Raw genomic sequence first — 17,677 nt, 5'->3', positions numbered from 1 at the left:
CAAACCAAACCGAATAAAGTAGAAAATTTTGGTTTGTGTAGTTTAGTTCAGTTAGAGTTATAAACGAACCGAATTCGGATGAACTTTTAACAAATTCGGACAAAATTTTAACGAACCAAACACTGTTCGATAAGCTTTTCGGACAAAATTTCTTGTCTGAACTCGAGTTCGGTAATATTCGAAGCGAACACGAGCTGTTCGCGAACACAACGAACCGAACCGAATACAAACGAACACGAACTGTTCGTGAACATCGTTTGTATTTTTTTAAAAAAATAATTTTAAATATTATTTGAAGTAAAAAATTATATCAAACTATTAATATATATTTTTTCATAAATAAAATATATATTTTAAATAATTATTAAATATATTTAATAAATATTATTAATAATACATATATTATTTATACATATAATATTATAAAAATAATATTTTTTTTGAACCGAACTCGAATCAAACACGAACCGAACTCGAGTCGAACACCTTAAAAGTTCGATTCGATTCGTTAAGATTATAAATGTTGTTCGAATTCAAGTTCGATAAGCTTATCGGGCGAGATTATCGGACTCGTACTCGAATGAACCGGACGAGCTAAACGAACAGCTCGGTTCGTTTACAGCCCCAAGTTCAGTGGATTCCAAGAAAAAGAATGTCCAATAACATTGCATGTATTTAACGAGTTTTAAATTTGGTGCATATTTTGTAGCTAATTTATTTTAAAAATAAACATAAGAAATGAATCAAATGAAGTATTTGCTAACACTAAAAAATTTGAAAAATTAGGAAACTTATAGTTTTAATAGAGATTTATTATAAAAATATTAAAACAAAAATTAGAAATTATGAATTATAAAGATTGTGCCGAAAAGTGATATCAAAACCTAGACACATATATTTGATAAAATAGATATCTATTGATATTATTATTTAAAAATATATATAATTTAAAATTATCTACATAGTATTTAAATTAAATTAATTTGGATAAAAGACTTATTTGCGATTTCAATTCATATTTAATAGAGAATATTTATATTTAATTATTTTTTAAGTAAAAAAATATTACCTAATATTATCATATAAATTTATACATTTTTTGATGATTCGAAATCAAAATCTGGGTGTAATCTGTTACAATATTATAAATACGGGGTGCACATTATAATAACATAAACATACAAAAATTATTCTGATTTTACTCTTAAAAATTGTTAAAAGAGGTGCGATATGAAACAAAATTAAAAGTTGAGGGATGCATTCTGTTAAAATTAAAAATTTAAGATAAAACCGAAAAAGTGAATATATATAAGGGGTGTAAAGTGAGTATGAGAAGTATGAGATTACAGAAAGTAGTCATTATCTAGGCAGTGTATATTGTGAAATAATAGAGATGAGAAATAGGGTGGTCTACATGATGGAGAATTCATCCTGCAGGCCCTGAAGTTCTCCTCTAAGACTATGTTGCTGAATGATGAGAACAGAAGATGTGACTGAAAAATCTGAAGCAGATAGAATGTCACCAATAGGGCCCAACTCCGGACACTCCTCCCAGTCATTCATCCCCTTTGTCAAAACAGAGTTCACCCGTCCTCCTCTTCCCACAATGAAGAGTGCGTAGTGTCCTTCCAGCGACCGCAGTGTTGAAAACGTCTGTCCAGAATTCACAAGGTACTTTTCCATATATGAAACATGCCCTCCTGCCACGTGCTTTCCATAAAAATCTGCAAAATATTCGTCATCTAGTTTCATCTCCTCTTCATGCTCTGCACTCAGCATCCTGGACTTGGGAACTCTAGTTGATACACTTGCATCATTGTTCGAATCCAACAGAAACCTTATGACCGTTAGTTTTACACCTGGATGTCGAGCAAATCGTTCAGCAAAAGCCAGTGCTTCACGATCGTCTTTACCGCCAATGAATACTACAGCGGTGTTGATAATTACGCTTGACTTTGATATTCTTGTTGATCCAAATCCTCTGTCAACTAGTATGCCTATTGAGCAAGGTGCATTACGGAGAACCTGTTTCAACACTAAACCAGCATCAAATCAATGAGAGAGGCCAACAAAAAAGTTAATCAAATATCTTAGAAAGCTTTGTTAGGGTTGGTGAAATTCATATACCTTGCGATTAATATTTCGAAACCCCTGATTGCCACCATTTAGCCTTCCATCTGCATCTTGCTCTTTGTGAAACGGCAGTATAATCAGTGAAATCATCAAGTCCTCTCCAAGAATTATTATATCTTTATGCATATTCATCATGGTTGACAATGCAAGCATTCGCCGCAGTCCAACCCCTTCACCACCTTCATCTAAATACTCTTCAACCATACGAGTGATACTGTCTCGCATCTCCAGCACTTCTGGGTCTGTCACAGTCATGGTTTCATCGGCTTCATGTACCAACGTTGCTGAGATTTTATCAGTAAGTTCCACCATGTCTGTAAGGTAAACCATGACCCCTGGTTCAGGAGGGCCTTGAGAAATTTCCATAATGTTAATGGCAGATTGAACATTTTGGGTTCCATGAACACAGATAAGAACCTGGAGTTCAGCACCAGGAGGGTGCCATTGCAATGCCATTCTCTGAGTTGGGGATCTTTTCCTTGCGCGCTCAATAATCTTTTCCACTACAGTTGGGGTGTAGATGATGGTTAACAAAGTAACAAACACCATCACAATACTAGTGGAATTACTTATGAGTTTCGTCTGCAATTTATTTCCACAAGTTATAAATAATATTTAGAAACCACAGATATACTCAAAATTGTGACAATGTTTAGTAGGGGCTTGCCTTTCTTGCAAGTATAGCCAAGTAGACATGGAGCTGACCCTTGAGACTGAGGAGCAATCCGATTTCGATAGATTCCCGCCAGTGGAACCCTAACATTACCCCAGAAATGAGTGATCCTGCTACTTTTCCGATTAATGTTATGAAGAAGAGAAATACCAGATTTTTCCAAGTCCGCCAACGTCCAGCTCCGAATCTGGATAGATTTGATTCTATACCCACCCAAAAGAAAAAAATTGGGTAAACGATGCTCGTAAACAAGTACTTAACTTGATTAATCAGCATCTTAGATATCCTCCCTTCTTTAGGCATAAACAGGCCTGCTAAAAAAGCACTCAACAAACCACTATACTTGGCATACAATGGTGCAATACTGGCTATTCCGATAATTGATGCCAATGCAAGTACAAGGTGAGATCCAGTCATAGGCTTGCCTGCTGGATTAGCCCTATTCACCCATCTCATGATTACTGGTGCAACCATGGCTGCTAAGAAAATTTCTATCACTAAAGTTATGATCATAGTAACTACCTCGTTCACTTTTCGCCTCTTAAAATTATCTTCAGGATCAAATATGATAAACCCTACTGAAATTGAGAGAATGGACATGGTATCTGATAGCATTGCTGAGGTAAGAACAAATCTTCCTATGTCAGATTTGGCTATCTTGAGATCAGTTAAAAGACGGGCTAAAAGAGGATAGGCTGTGCCGGAGAGGATTAAGGAAAGACTTAGGTAGAAAACTGTGTGGTTTACTATAGGGATGTGTAAGAGTGGTGTTACAAGAAAAGCTATGATGAATGTAGTCAAGAATCCAGCCATGGCTACTTTCATTTCTCGAACCGGAACTTTGATGAAGACAACAGGGTTTATATCTAGACCAACTACAAACATGAGACAGACCATGGCAGATTCTATTATGTAATTCATTTGTTTAAGTACTTCTGAACTTAATTTGTTTCTCACGAATGGTAAATTTGATATCACCAGCCCTACCTGCATATTAACATCCAATTAATACAGAGTTAAACTTTGATACATATATATATATATATATATCACAATATGACAACAACAAAAAACTGTAAAAAGTTAATAATTATTCCAAATTGATTTACATGAAGTACTTTACCTTAACACGGGTTAAGTATGTCAATAATGATGTATTAATCAAAGAATTGCAAATGGCTCGATAACACACCAAACTTGAAACTAAATTCTTAAAAAAACATAATTCTACACATTTTTATCTATTATGCTTTTGATTAGTACTGATAAGTGATTGAAATCAAAAAAGATTTCTTTTTCAGCAAAAATCATCATCCCCAATCTTGATTCGAGTCACAAATGTCAAACTTGAAAATAGATTGGTAGATGTGGAAATATGAAACGAAAATACATACATGCATGAATGGAAAAAGGATGAGGGGAGGGGACTTTACAATGAATTCAGAGACGACACGAGGCTGAGAAAATTTGCGCAAGGAAATATAAGCGAAATGACAGAAAACCAACAACAAGATGAAGCCAAGCATGTGGGTGGCAATGGTTGTAATGTTAAGTCCCATAACTGATGTACATTTTGTTATTATTGGGGGTAACCAATTGGGATTGTGCCAATCCCTATGCTCCTCCATTCTTCTTATTTCTTGCATTCTGTTCATTTCTATCCTACAACTCCAAATGCTTCACCATTTAATTTGCAGGCAAAAACACACAAGTATGAATGAAGATATTAGATATGTAGTACTAAGTTATGACAATGGAAATGAAGATGATAGGTCATAAATAATCCCACAAAAATAGGACTAACAAAGCATTGAGACAAAAAATGACCAAGTGCTTTATTTCATCCGTCATACATGATACAACTGTAAAGTATTATTTGATCCATCATATCAGTGTAACTGACTTGTTGGAACTTTTTTTTCTGGTCAAATTTATAACTACTTAATTGGGGGGAGAAATCCTAGCATTTTTCCACAATGTACACTCCCGTCTAATATGCTAGCCATGTTAAATCTGTAGTCGAAGCCCAGTTTTTCGAGCTCTGTTGAAGTGCATCTGCTTCCTCTTTCTCCCCTCACACTGGAGATGAAGGCATATTTAGATATCTATAGTAATTTGAATTGATAATATTACACCGAAAACATAAAGGATACGATAGTTAAAAGAATAAACGCTTACTCTTCTAAAATCTTAAACTCTGGATTTGGGCAATTGTTCTTGAAATACTCTGTGATCTCTTGGACAGTCGGATCTGCATTTGAACATATAAATCTACCTTTCAAGGAAGGCTTCTCCATGCAGAAAACATGCGCTTCACAAACATCTTCGATATGAACGAGTGGCACACAACCAAGAAGCTCTTGCAGATGTTGCAAGGATTGGTAATAGCTACTGAGTGAGTCTCCTAGAAGGGGTGATAATATCACACCCATACTAGCAGGTACATAGGAAAGAACTGTGTCTCCTCCTACCAAAGCACAAGCTAAGCTGACAACTTGTAGACCAGTTACAGAATTGGATTCAATTGTGTTGTAGCTTAGAATTTCTTTCTCTGCCAAGGTCTTTGAAATAGTATATGCCTTCAAAAACAAAGCCACAAATGCAAAGGGTATTAACTCGTCATATTACATAATTGTAAACTTTAGAGAGACGCGTGATAAGGTAATAGTGATATTTGAGGAAAAAAGTGAGGGGCATCTAATGGCTTGTGCATTCTGCCAAAGTAGAGAATTGAGAAATTGATGAACAAGTACCCGCAAATAATTATTACAGTAGTTAAAAGGAATGTCATTGAGAGTAGTCCAACAAGATTCATCCCAACAAGACTCAAAACCACTCCCATCATCCTTCAATGATGACGAGGCCGTCACAGATGCAGTATATATGAGCTTCTTCACTGTTTGTGATTTAAGGCAACAATCAGCTATAATTTTCACTCCAGCAATGGCAGCTTCGGTTGTATCCTTGTACTGTTTTTTTTTTTTATAAAAATAGATCATCTTTTACTCTGAGAATTCAATCACAAATCTGCTTATTCATAAATATACATAACTAATCGTTACCAGAGAACTTTCGGCATTATGTTGCAATGGAGTAGCCACATGCAATACATAGTCACAACCCGCGATTGCAGCTTCAAAATCAGTAGGATTATATATATCAGCTTTGAATAACACCAGGCCAGTGTCCGCATTAGGCAAAGATTTAAGAAGGCCTACTTTGGATTTCTCATCTGCAAAAACACGAAAGAGTACTGTAAATACATATTTACATTTATTGATACTGCATAACTTGAAGAAAAAGGAAGAGAGGAGAGACCTAAGCTTCTTAAAGTTGCATGGACAATATAACCTCTGTGTAATAGTTTCTTAACTAGCCAAGATCCTAGATATCCTGATCCTCCAGTAACACAAACTCTAGTCTTTTCCATTCTAAATTTATAAAAATGAAAGCATGCTCAAGTGCTCAACTACCCCCCCACCATCCATCAAAGCTTATCTATAATGCAAAAAGAAATATAAGGTGCACATAAATTTGACTTGCTGCAACAAGACAAAATTATTGGAAGTTTCTGGGAAAATACTTCATGACAAAGTAGTTTGAACTGTTTGCCAAAAAATTGAACACCGGAAAGGTTGGGCTTGCTTACACCCAAAATACTAATCTTTAGCCTAGCTGTACATATGATGCAGACCATTAAGAAGTCCTGCTAGTTGGGCTTAGAGATACACAACACAGGATCGGGCTGGATTTAGGCTGGGCTTTAAAATTTTGGATTTTTTAAAATCGGACCGGGCTTATTTTAAAATTGGGCCGAATCGGGCCGTATTTCATTCAAAATGACTAGGCCTATTTAGGCCCGCAGATCGGTTCGGATCGGGTCAGACCGGACTTTTTAACATTAATAATATTAATTTTTTTATTAATAATAAATATTTTTTTACATTTTTTTATATTGTATTTGCAAGGTTAGACTTTTATTTATATGTACGCTCTTGATTAAAATTTGGAATAATTTCTTCATGTTATAACTTAAATTAGTTTAAAATTTAAAATTTACATATCGGTAATTCAATCTTAATATATTCAATTTATGACTTTAAATCAAAATTATATTTGAAATTTAGACCTTTTATTCAAAATTATATTCAACCATAAAATAAACTTGGATAATGTTAGGTCACACTTTCACTGTAGAGGGGGTGAATACAGTGTTTATTACAATCAAATCAAACTTCAAGAACTTATGTAACAGAAAACAAACTTTATTGAAACAATAAACTCTGTTACAATCTGGAACTGTTATCTCTCAGTGATGAACAAAATATCACGAGAGCTGCTAGGGTTACAGTAAATAATATTCTCGATAATGATAACACTTATAGTGTAAACCCTATATCTGTGTTTATATACTACACAGTTACAAGATAATCGCTAATTGATATGGAATATAATTCTGCTTCCTAATATATATCAATCAGATATCTTCTATTCCAAGTATTCCATTCTTCACGGAATTCCTTCTTCATGCATATCTCTTCTTATGTTTATCTTGATCTTCTTAACTTTAATCAGCTACTGTCCTCATCCTTCAACACTTAAGTTCTGATATCTATCTCCTGATGCTTATCTCCTGATAACATAAGTACTGATATCCCTTAAGTTCTGACGTCCAGTATAAGTACTGATCAGTTAAGTACTGATTTGTTCTGTTCAAATAAGATCTGAAATCTAAACATAAAACATATTAGTCATGACATTATCAAATATATCTAACAATCTCCCCCAACTTGTAAATTAGCAAAATATACAAGTTTAACAGATATTTGATGATGTCAAAAACATTAAGTACAAATACATGAGAAATAGACAAGATAACTACAACTTACAGTCCTTAAAGCTTTTACCAATTCAACTTCTGATAACAACTTTGGTCTGTATACACATCAGAATTTAAGTAGTTGTAGATTTTTGACTTGGCTTCATCATTTTCTGATCTCTCTGATGTCAGGAATTGTTCTGAGATAATTTTTCAACAAACATTTCTCAGCATATCTGAGTTCATCAATCATTCTCCGTTTGACATCTTTAAGCTCTGCAGTATCTTCACCAGTTTGAAATATTGCAGCTCTGAGATCATTAATCTTTGCTCTTCTCAACTCCCGATCTAGTCTTATGACATAAGCTTTGTTAGACTCTAGATTGAATTCAAGCCCCTTAATACCAAGATATGTTCTGATCTGTGCAGTATTAGGCTTCATATCAACAATATCACCATTGTGATTTCTGTACTTTGGAACATATCTGCTGTCAGACTTAACAGAATAAAGCCTTTTCTGTCTCTGAATCTGTTCTTTTAAGTAGTTTGCAGCAGTCTTTGTTATTCTGTTATCCACTTGAAGTAAGAAAAGTACATGCTCCAATTCTTCAAAATACTTCAAAGGAATGGCATTTTGTCTTATATGATAAACCCTACCATCTGTCATGAAATACAACATGATGTATTCTTTCAAGTAGGTATGGTAAACCATCTGTACAGATTCTAGTTGATTCAATCTCTCAGGAGTTGCTCCAATACCTGGTTCACTCAAGGAAGTTGGATCATCGGTAGTGTTGTGTACTCTTCTTTCATCAGCACTTCCCAATCCAGTTTTATCTCTAGCTTCCTTTCCAGTAACTACTTTTGCTTCAAAACCACTTGGAGTAGTCTTCAAAGATTGAGTCTGTTTTGCTTTAGTGAATCCTGGTAGGAGTGTTTTAGATTTATTTTCTGATATCAAGTTAACTTGAGCACTGTCAGAGGTTACTTGCTTCTTCTGAATATCAGAACTTACAATTTCTTGACTCTGAACAACTTGAGCCATGTCAGAGGTTGTTTTAAGAACTTTTCTTGAAGTCAGAGCAAGATCATCTTTTCCATCAGTAATTTCTTCTTCCTCAGGAGGTACATAAGGCTTGATAGGTTCACCAACCTTTTCTTTACCCTTGGATCTTGGATCTATCTGTGGTTGTGATCTAGCCAAAGTTTCTTCAGTATGTATCCTTTCTTTGATCACAATGCCTTTAGGTTTTGGAAGTAACTTTTTACCAGAAGCTTCAGATTTAGATGTGACTTTCTCTGATTTAAGTCTGGCTTCTTCTTCCTTTAAACTTTCCAAGTCCATCCCTGGATTTTCTTGAAGAAATAACTGTCTTGACATTTCCTCATCAAGATCTAGAAGTTCATCAGAACTTATCCTTTTACCAGCAGCAGAACTTATTCTTTTCCCAGTATCAGAACTTGTTCTGTGACTAGCTTGTCTTGATGTAAACCTTCTACCTTGACTATGACCACTACCCATTCCAGAGTTTCCTTGGTCATCTTTTCCATCATCCTTTCCTTGCAGTGACTTGTTGGTTTTGCATTTGGACTTAATTACCTTCTCCCCCTTTTTGGCATCAGCAGGTAATAAAAGAGAGATAAGTAGTTCCACTGAGGTCTGGATTTCAGTAAGTTGCGATTGCTGAGAAGCTTGATTTGTCAGAATTTGATCAATCTGAGCTTGTTGCTTCTCTTGAGTTTTCTCAATATAAGCAACCCTGTCAATGGTAGGTTGGAAGAACTTTTTCTTATCAATTTTCCAAACTTGTTCCTGTTTGATAAAGTTCTCCTGAATCTTGTGTAGCTCTGCATGAGTGTTGGAATGAAGACCTTGTAGATGTTTAGTACTCAATGCAGTGACTCTAAGCTGGGTTTTAAAATCATCAGAATGTAACATTTCATCAGCTTTAGTCAAGTGCTCAGCAAGATGTAAAGCATTTGGAACACATGAAACTGAGTTCCATTCCTTAGTCCACTCCTGACCTGCAGGAGTTTCACTCCAAGGTACTGGTGCATCCCTGATAACAAACTCCTTTACCAGTTCAGACTTAGGAAGAGTCAGTGGAGGAGTATGTCCTGAAGGACCTGCTTCATCAGCATCTACAGTTGTAGCAGCCTCACCAGTATCTCCAACATTTGCAGCATCAGAACTTAGAGAATCAGTATCTTCTGATAAGACAACTGTGTGAGTAGCAATGGAGGCTTCAACATCCTCTAATTGCTGATCTGATACTAAGTTCTGATCAACAGCCATATCCTGATGCTCACCTAAAATCTGATCATCAGCATCTTGATGCAGAGAAGGTGTTAGTGATAACTCAGGAGTTTGAACAGCATCAGTAACAGGTGTTGTGGAAGGATTATTTGCTGTTGGAGCTTCTAAGAAAAGTATTTCAGGCACAACCAGGTTCTGAATATCAATTTCAGCACTTGTGCCTGGATCAACAAGAGACATAGAAGGTGAATTAGCCTTGTCAGATACAGGTTCCTGAGATGGAGTTGATGGAGAAGAAGTGACTGGAGCAAATTCCTTGTCTTGTGAGATCAGAGATTCCTGATCCCCTTCCTTAGCTGCTTCCTCCTCATCATCTGAAACTGGCCTTTGTGCCCTCTGTTTCTTGTACTTCCTTGTTGATTTGGATTCCTTGGGAGTTTCAGGAACCGTCATACGTCTAAGCCTCTTGAGAAGCCTAGAACCCCCAATTGCAGAATCCTTCTGAGAAGTTGCCTTCTCAGCTTCATTTACCACAGGTTCTGAAGAGGGAATCTGATCCTCAGAATCTGATTCATCTCTCAAAGTAATGCTTCTCCTCTTTTGAGGTGTTTGAGGAACAGTCTTTGTTCTCTTTGGCTTAGAGGATGTAGGCTTCACAGTAGGTGCTGAAGAAGAAGGTTGAGCAGTCTGTGAAGTGGAGAGATAGGATTTGAGATAAGTTCTGAGGGTAGGTTGAGTAGAATGAGAGGTAGGTACTGAGGTTGATGGATTTTGGTTATGGTGAGTTGGTTGAACATTTGAGTAAACAGATTTGTAAGTAGCAGGATCAGCATTTACCAGAATCTGTTTCACAGACTGAGGAATCTGTAATTGTCTCACCATTGATTTCTTTGTGTCAGCATTTATCAGGTCGTTAAAGTACCTTTTTGCAACCTTAAAAGGTGGGGTTTGAGTGCTGACTAACTGGGGTTCAGCAGTACAATACGTATAAATAAGTTGACAGAATCTAGCAAAATAAACAACATCTCGATCCTCTGTCATCCTATCCCCAATAAAACCAATAATTCCAGTTGCAAAATCAAAATGAGTTTGATGGATAATAGCATACCCGATGTGCTGACTCAGAATTGGGATGGCATCAAAATTTGAACACTTGTTGCCAAAAGCCTTGGTGATGCAATCGAAGAAGAAACTCCATTCTCTTCTGATATTAGCCCGTTTCAACTGTCCAAGTTTCGTCAGACTCTTTTCATATCCCAAATCAGTCATTAACCCCCGAAGTTCTGATTCCTCTGGTATAGAGAAGGTACAATCTTCTGGAAGATGTAATGCTCTTCGTACTGTACCAGGAGTGACTACATAGGATGAGTCACCCACTTGGAAGATAATACTGGGAGTTCCTCGTTTACCACCATCATCAAAAACTCCAGTCCTCCAGAACCGCAGAACTTGTTGACTTGAAAATAATTCAGGCTGAGTTAAGGCGTACCCAACCTCACTATGTGCAAGAAGATCTTGCACAAAATGCAATTCAGATGGAGCTTCAGCATGATCAAGAATTGCAGCATAGTTGTTTGGAACAAACTTTGCTCCATCAATGATTAAATCCTTTGGTGCCATGTGAAAAAATATTGAAATTCAAGTATGCCTGTTAGGTGTTTGAGATAATGTCTGTATGAAAAACCAACGTGAGAAAGAATGAGAAAGAGAGTAAAAGTAAGAAGAGAGATAAAGTATAAAGAAAATAAAAGATTAAAGAAATCTTCTCTCTGTTGTTCTTATACTCTGAAAAAAATGTTACCGTTGGACACCTGTCAGACATGCAGTAATAACGGATAGTTACTGGGCTCGAGAAAACAGGAATGATTACTTACCCAGTTGCCTTGTTTCAAGGAAAAACCATTTCATTTATCAAGAGACACAGTTTTAATTCAAAATTTAAACCGTTAGCACTGATTGAATTATTTTTCACTGCAACATTAATATTCTGAAAATGAATCATGTTAAAAATGACCGAGATAATTTCGATGAATAAGTGCTGACAAAGAATCAGAACTTAAATAAAGACAAAATTTAAATGGTCATCAGAATATCAAGCAGGATTTAACAACACAAGATAAAATAACTCAGAGACAAAATCTTGAAGTAAAAACAGTTTTCATTAATATATCAAGTCAATACATATATGAAATAGAAATTACATCAATACAAGATTTTCCCTAAGCTTCTAATCCTAACGTCAACAGCTTTAGTCCTAGCTAAGAAGCCTGACAAAGCTGAGGATGAAGAAGAACAGGAAGAAGATGAGATTAAGTCATCTTCCTCTTCCTATCTTTGACGAACAAGATGGCGAGTCGTATGATTCGCTCTTGCTGACGGATACGACGAAGGTGAAGGTCTCTTCGAATGGCCACCAGATCACGTTTGATAACCTCTGGAAATTGAATCCAGAGATTGTGAGGGATGTTGGTGATAGGGTAGGGAGTTGGAATTCCATTCAAAAAGACATGCACAGTCTCATCACCGTAATTGTAGAACCAGCCAAATTCAGCCATTTGTGATAGTAAATGAAAAACAAGACTGAATTTGTGATACAAGTGTGATGAGAAGACTAATGTGAAGTGGCTGTGTATATAGGCAAGAGAATGCCAAGAGACGCAAAGATATTTAATGCTGACAGGTAGAATTAATTCTACCTCGTCTCCCTAGACTTTGAAAAAGAATAACAGTCATTGGAAAGAGGAATCATGGTCTAGACCGCACAAGACACAAGAAACAGTGGACTGTTCAAGTACAAAACCATTAATCCTAATCATAGTGACTATTAATCTTCCACTTCAACATATGCGAGTACAAACTGAGACTGTTATTAAATTTCATTCAAAGATAAGCCAAGTAAAGGATTAGACTGAGAAATCAGAACTTAGACCTATACCAGAACTTAACAGTCATCAGAACATAATTTCTTAACTCGAAAAAGGAATGCTCATCTTAGTAAATACTCATACAAGTTCTTAGTTATGAACGTCAGAACTTAATCATCAGAACGTGTAACTAGAACTTGTCCTCAGAATTTGTGCAAAAATGACACAATGACTGTTTATCTAAAATAACATAGACCACCACAGAAATTTTCATCATTCAGATGGAGTGATTAGTGTGTGCATTAAGCTAAATAACAGACAAAGAGTAAAGTCTGATCTACTTCAGTACATCTTAGAAATAAGTCATAATTAAAATTTTGCTAAAGAGCTGTCATTATCCTGAAACCTACTGATAAATGAGTTCATGCATGAGTCCACCTCAACTGTTTTTGTGCTAATTTTATGCATCTTTAAAATTCTCTTTTACAGTGGCTTCTCAGTGTAAGTGAGTCACGACTGCTTATCAGAATTTATGCTATTATCAGAGTATTTCTCCAGTAATCATAGAGTGTGAAAAGTCACCAAGAAAATATTTTGCTTTTCTAATGCATATTTACTTAATACCAGCAATGCACTTGGGTCGTCCCTTTCACATTTTTACTCTAGATCTCAAAGGAGTACCTGATTTTTTTTTTTTTTTTAATAAGAGAGGTCTATCAGCACTTAGTACATTCAGCAGTTTTACTAGTATCAGAACTTAACAGATGAGTAGCATTATTCTAATTTGTGACTTAGTAATAAGATATACAAAGTAAACTTAACTAAGCTCAGTTATCAGAATTTGCTAGTGTCATAAGATTTCCACTGAAATAATTACTTCTTCTATGGAATCATTTTTTTATTGAAGATTACTAGATCAGTATCTAGCACAGTTATCCTCATAGGATTGAATAGTTACTGAAACAGACATATCACTTATCAGAGTTTAGAAACATATATCAGACAACAGTCAGTACTTAAAGACATTTATCAATTAATGCACATAATATACAAAGAGATTAATTCTGTAAATACTGTTCATAAAGTCTGATAACATAGAACAAGTTTAAGCAGATTTAGAGAAAGAACCTGAAATCATTCCAAGTTCATTTACCAATTTTGTAAAGGTAGCTTCACACAGTGGTTTTGTGAAGATATCTGCTACTTGTTGATCTGTGGGAACAAAATGCAATTCCACTGTACCTTCATCCACATGTTCCCTGATGAAATGGTACCTGATGCTGATGTGCTTTGTCATAGAGTGTTGAACTGGATTACCTGTCATAGCAATAGCACTTTGATTATCACAGTAAATAGGGATTTTGAAATATGTTAACCCATAATCCAGTAACTGATTCTTCATCCAGAGAATCTGTGCACAGCAGCTTCCTGCAGCAATATACTCTGCTTCTGCAGTTGATGTGGAAATTGACTTTTGTTTCTTGCTATACCAAGAAACCAACCTGCCTCCAAGAAATTGGCAGCTACCACTTGTGCTTTTCCTGTCAATTTTGCAACCTGCAAAATCTGCATCTGAGTAACCTATTAATTTAAAATCTGATTCTCTAGGATACCATAATCCTAGATCAGCTGTTCCTTTAAGATACTTAAAGATTCTTTTTACAGCTGTTAAGTGAGGTTCTCTTGGATCTGCTTGAAATCTTGCACAAAGACAGGTAGCAAACATGATATCTGGTCTACTAGCAGTTAGATAGAGAAGTGAGCCAATCATACCTCTGTAATCAGTAATATCTACTGAATTACCAGTATCCTTATCCAGTTTTGTTGCAGTGGCCATGGGAGTGGATGCACTTGAACAGTCTTGCATTCCAAATTTCTTCAGCAAGTTTCTGGTGTACTTAGATTGATAAATAAAAGTTCCTTCTTCACTCTGCTTGACTTGAAGGCCCAGAAAATAACTAAGTTCTCCCATCATACTCATCTGATATCTTGACTGCATTAGGTTGGCAAACTTTTTGCAAAGTTTGTCATTTGGAGACCCAAAAATAATATCATCAACATAAATCTGAATCAAAAGTAAGTCCTTGCCATGGTTGAGATAGAACAGTGTTTTGTCAATAGTTCCTCTGTTGAATCCACTTTCCAGAAGAAACTGAGCTAAAGTCTCACACCATGCTCTAGGAGCTTGCTTAAGTCCATAAAGTGCTTTATCAAGCCTGTAGACATAATCTGGATGTTTGGAATCTACAAAGCCTGGAGGTTGTTCAACATATACTTCCTCTTCCAATTCTCCATTGAGAAAAGCACTTTTCACATCCATTTGAAAGACAGTAAACTTTTTGTGAGCAGCATAAGCCATGAATATCCTTATGGCTTCTAACCTAGCAACTGGCGCAAATGTTTCATCATAGTCAATTCCCTCCTGTTGAGAATATCCTTTTGCAACCAGCCTTGCCTTGTTCCTTACAATTATGCCATCACTGTCAGTTTTGTTTCTGAATACCCACTTTGTACCAACAACCGATCTATTCTTAGGTCTTGGCACTAAGGTCCAGACTTTGTTTCTTTCAAATTCATTCAACTCTTCCTGCATTGCTTGCACCCAATCAGCATCTTGAAGAGCTTCTTCCACTTTCTTTGGCTCAGACTGAGAGAGAAAAGAATTGTAAAGACATTCATTCGAAGTACCTGTTCTAGTTCTGACACCTGCCTCAGGATTTCCAATTATCAAATCAGGTGTATGTGATTTTGTCCACTTCCTTGCAGATGGAAGATTTTCTCTAGAACTGGATGCTCCCCCATGATTCATGCTGTCTTCGGTTTCATTTTCTGATGCTCCCCCTGAAACTATGCTCTCTGAGTTGGATCCTTCAGTATTTAGATTTTCAGTACTGTCAGTACTTGGCTTATCAGAACTTGACGAATCAGAATTTGAAGAGCCAGATGTATGTTCTGATGCTTCTTGAGATGTGATAATATCTTGAGTATGCTCCCCCTGCATTGGTGCATCTTCCTTTGATGTAGTCACCACAGTTTCAATAACATCAGAGTTTAATCCATCAGAATTTACAGTATCAGGACTTAGACTGTCAGGACTTGAGGTATCAGAATATGAATCTTCATTTTCAAATCTCAGCTGATCATGATCAATGCAATCTTCAAGTCCAGTGATCTTCTTGTCATCAAAAGAGACATTGATAGATTCCATGACCACTTTTGTTCTCAAATTATAGACTCTGAAGGCTTTTGTAGAAAGTGGATATCCAACAAAGATTCCCTCATCAGCTTTTAGATCAAACTTGGATAGCTGTTCAGGATGAGTCTTGAGAACAAAACACTTACATCCAAATACATGAAAGTATTTGAGATTTGGCTTCTTGTTCTTCACCATCTCATATGGTGTTTTTCCATGCTTGTTAATGAGTGTTGCATTTTGAGTAAAACAAGCAGTCTGCACAGCTTCAGCCCAGAAATAGGTTGGAAGCTTTGCTTCTTCAAGCATTGTTCGTGCAGCTTCAATGAGAGTTCTATTCTTCCTTTCAACAACTCCATTTTGCTGTGGAGTTCCAGGAGCAGAAAATTCCTGCTTTATTCCATGATTTTTGCAGAACTCTTCCATTATCAGATTCTTGAATTCAGTGCCATTATCACTCCTCAAAATTTTCACAGAATCTTTGATCAATTTATCCAGATGTTTGACATGATCAATCAGGATAGATGCAGTTTCACTTTTTGTGTGCAAGAAATACACCCATGTGTATCTGGTGAACTCATCTACTATGACCAACGCATATTTCTTCTTTGCAATAGACATGACATTCACTGGACCAAATAAATCAACATGAAGCAGATAATAAGGCTCAAGAATTGATGATTCAGTCTTGCTCTTGAACGAAGATTTTCTTTGTTTAGCCTTCTGACATGAGTCACAAAGACCATCAGGAACAAACACTGATTTTGGCAGTCCTCTCACAAGATCTTTCTTGATCAGTTCATTTATCTTGTTGAAGTTTAAATGAGAGAGTTTCTTGTGCCAATTCCAGCTTTCTTCAGTTGAGGCTCTACTTACTAAACAGATTGCAGAACCATCAGAACTTGTTGAAAGCTTAGCTTCATAAATGTTACCACGCCTGAATCCCTTTAGAACAATTTTTTCTTTAGATTTACTAACTATTTCACAATGTTCTGCAAAGAAATCAACATGATAACCTCTGTCACATATTTGACTTATACTCAGTAAGTTGTGTTTAAGTCCTGAGACCAGAGCTACATCTTTAATGATGACATTCCCAAGATTGATATTGCCATATCCCAAAGTTTTTCCAATGTTGCCATCTCCATAAGAAACACTTGGGCCAGCTTTCTCCACAAAGTCTGATAGCAGGGCCTTATTTCCAGTCATATGTCCTGAACATCCACTGTCCAGAACTAAAATATTTTTCCTGTTGCCCTGCAATCAAAAAGACCACTAATTATTAGTTTTAAGGACCCAGACTTGCTTGGATCCTTTGGCCTTTTTAGGTTTGTTAACATTTGCAGCGGATTTAGCATCAGATTTTATGTTAACAGTTTTCTTATCAGAACTTATACTACCAGACTTTGAATCAGAACTTACACTAGAAGGAACAACAGAAACTTTCTTTAAAGAAGGTTTTATTTGATAATAATCATAGTACAAACTATGATATTCCTTACAAGTATAAATGGAATGCCATAAACTACCACAATGAAAACAAGGATCTTGTGGTTTGTATCTAACAGACTGACTCTTAACTCCTGATTTTGTAGATAAGGAGTTAATATTCTTATTCTTCCTGCAAAAAGAAGCCAGATGGTTAGAACTTCCACAGTTATGACACGCTTTCCTAGGAGCATCAGGAACAGATTTATAGTTATTGCTTTTATTCACACCTTCCTTTCCATTCCTGTTT

At 36.0% G+C, this 17,677-nt stretch overlaps 2 protein-coding genes across 2 annotated transcripts; both read right to left on the bottom strand.

Moving 5' to 3' along the window:
* Positions 1-1,272: 1,272 nt before the first annotated feature.
* On the bottom strand, positions 1,273-4,472 carry LOC141683812 (cation/H(+) antiporter 28). The gene is made up of 3 exons (XM_074488577.1): positions 2,801-4,472; positions 2,128-2,715; positions 1,273-2,025 (listed from the first exon to the last, which is right to left on the bottom strand). Exons 1-3 carry the CDS (start codon positions 3,797-3,799, stop codon positions 1,411-1,413), a joined length of 2,202 nt encoding a protein of 733 aa, XP_074344678.1. The 5' UTR covers positions 3,800-4,472; the 3' UTR covers positions 1,273-1,410.
* Positions 4,473-4,616: 144 nt separating this feature from the next.
* On the bottom strand, positions 4,617-6,312 carry LOC141683813 (NADPH HC-toxin reductase 1-like). The gene is made up of 5 exons (XM_074488578.1): positions 6,125-6,312; positions 5,869-6,038; positions 5,560-5,775; positions 4,985-5,385; positions 4,617-4,885 (listed from the first exon to the last, which is right to left on the bottom strand). Exons 1-5 carry the CDS (start codon positions 6,234-6,236, stop codon positions 4,744-4,746), a joined length of 1,041 nt encoding a protein of 346 aa, XP_074344679.1. The 5' UTR covers positions 6,237-6,312; the 3' UTR covers positions 4,617-4,743.
* Between the last annotated feature and the right edge of the window lie 11,365 nt (positions 6,313-17,677).

Source organism: Apium graveolens, chromosome 9, assembly GCF_009905375.1.
Source record: "Apium graveolens cultivar Ventura chromosome 9, ASM990537v1, whole genome shotgun sequence".
Classification (NCBI taxonomy): domain Eukaryota; kingdom Viridiplantae; phylum Streptophyta; class Magnoliopsida; order Apiales; family Apiaceae; genus Apium; species Apium graveolens.
The sequence above is the reverse complement of the archived record's forward strand: the minus strand, read 5'-3'. Positions and strand labels throughout refer to the sequence as shown.

Excerpts from the sequence above, each read along its gene's own strand:
- LOC141683812 (XM_074488577.1), bottom strand. The coding sequence starts at position 3,799 with ATGCAGGTAGGGCTGGTGATATCAAATTTACCATTCGTGAGAAACAAA. Across the intron at positions 2,716-2,800 it reads TGGCTATACTTGCAAGAAAG|ACGAAACTCATAAGTAATTC; the intron begins GCAAGCCCCTAC and ends AATAAATTGCAG. Across the intron at positions 2,026-2,127 it reads TTCGAAATATTAATCGCAAG|GTTCTCCGTAATGCACCTTG; the intron begins GTATATGAATTT and ends GTGTTGAAACAG.
- LOC141683813 (XM_074488578.1), bottom strand. The coding sequence starts at position 6,236 with ATGGAAAAGACTAGAGTTTGTGTTACTGGAGGATCAGGATATCTAGGA. Across the intron at positions 6,039-6,124 it reads TGCAACTTTAAGAAGCTTAG|ATGAGAAATCCAAAGTAGGC; the intron begins GTCTCTCCTCTC and ends GTGTTTTTGCAG. Across the intron at positions 4,886-4,984 it reads GAGTTTAAGATTTTAGAAGA|TGTGAGGGGAGAAAGAGGAA; the intron begins GTAAGCGTTTAT and ends CTTCATCTCCAG.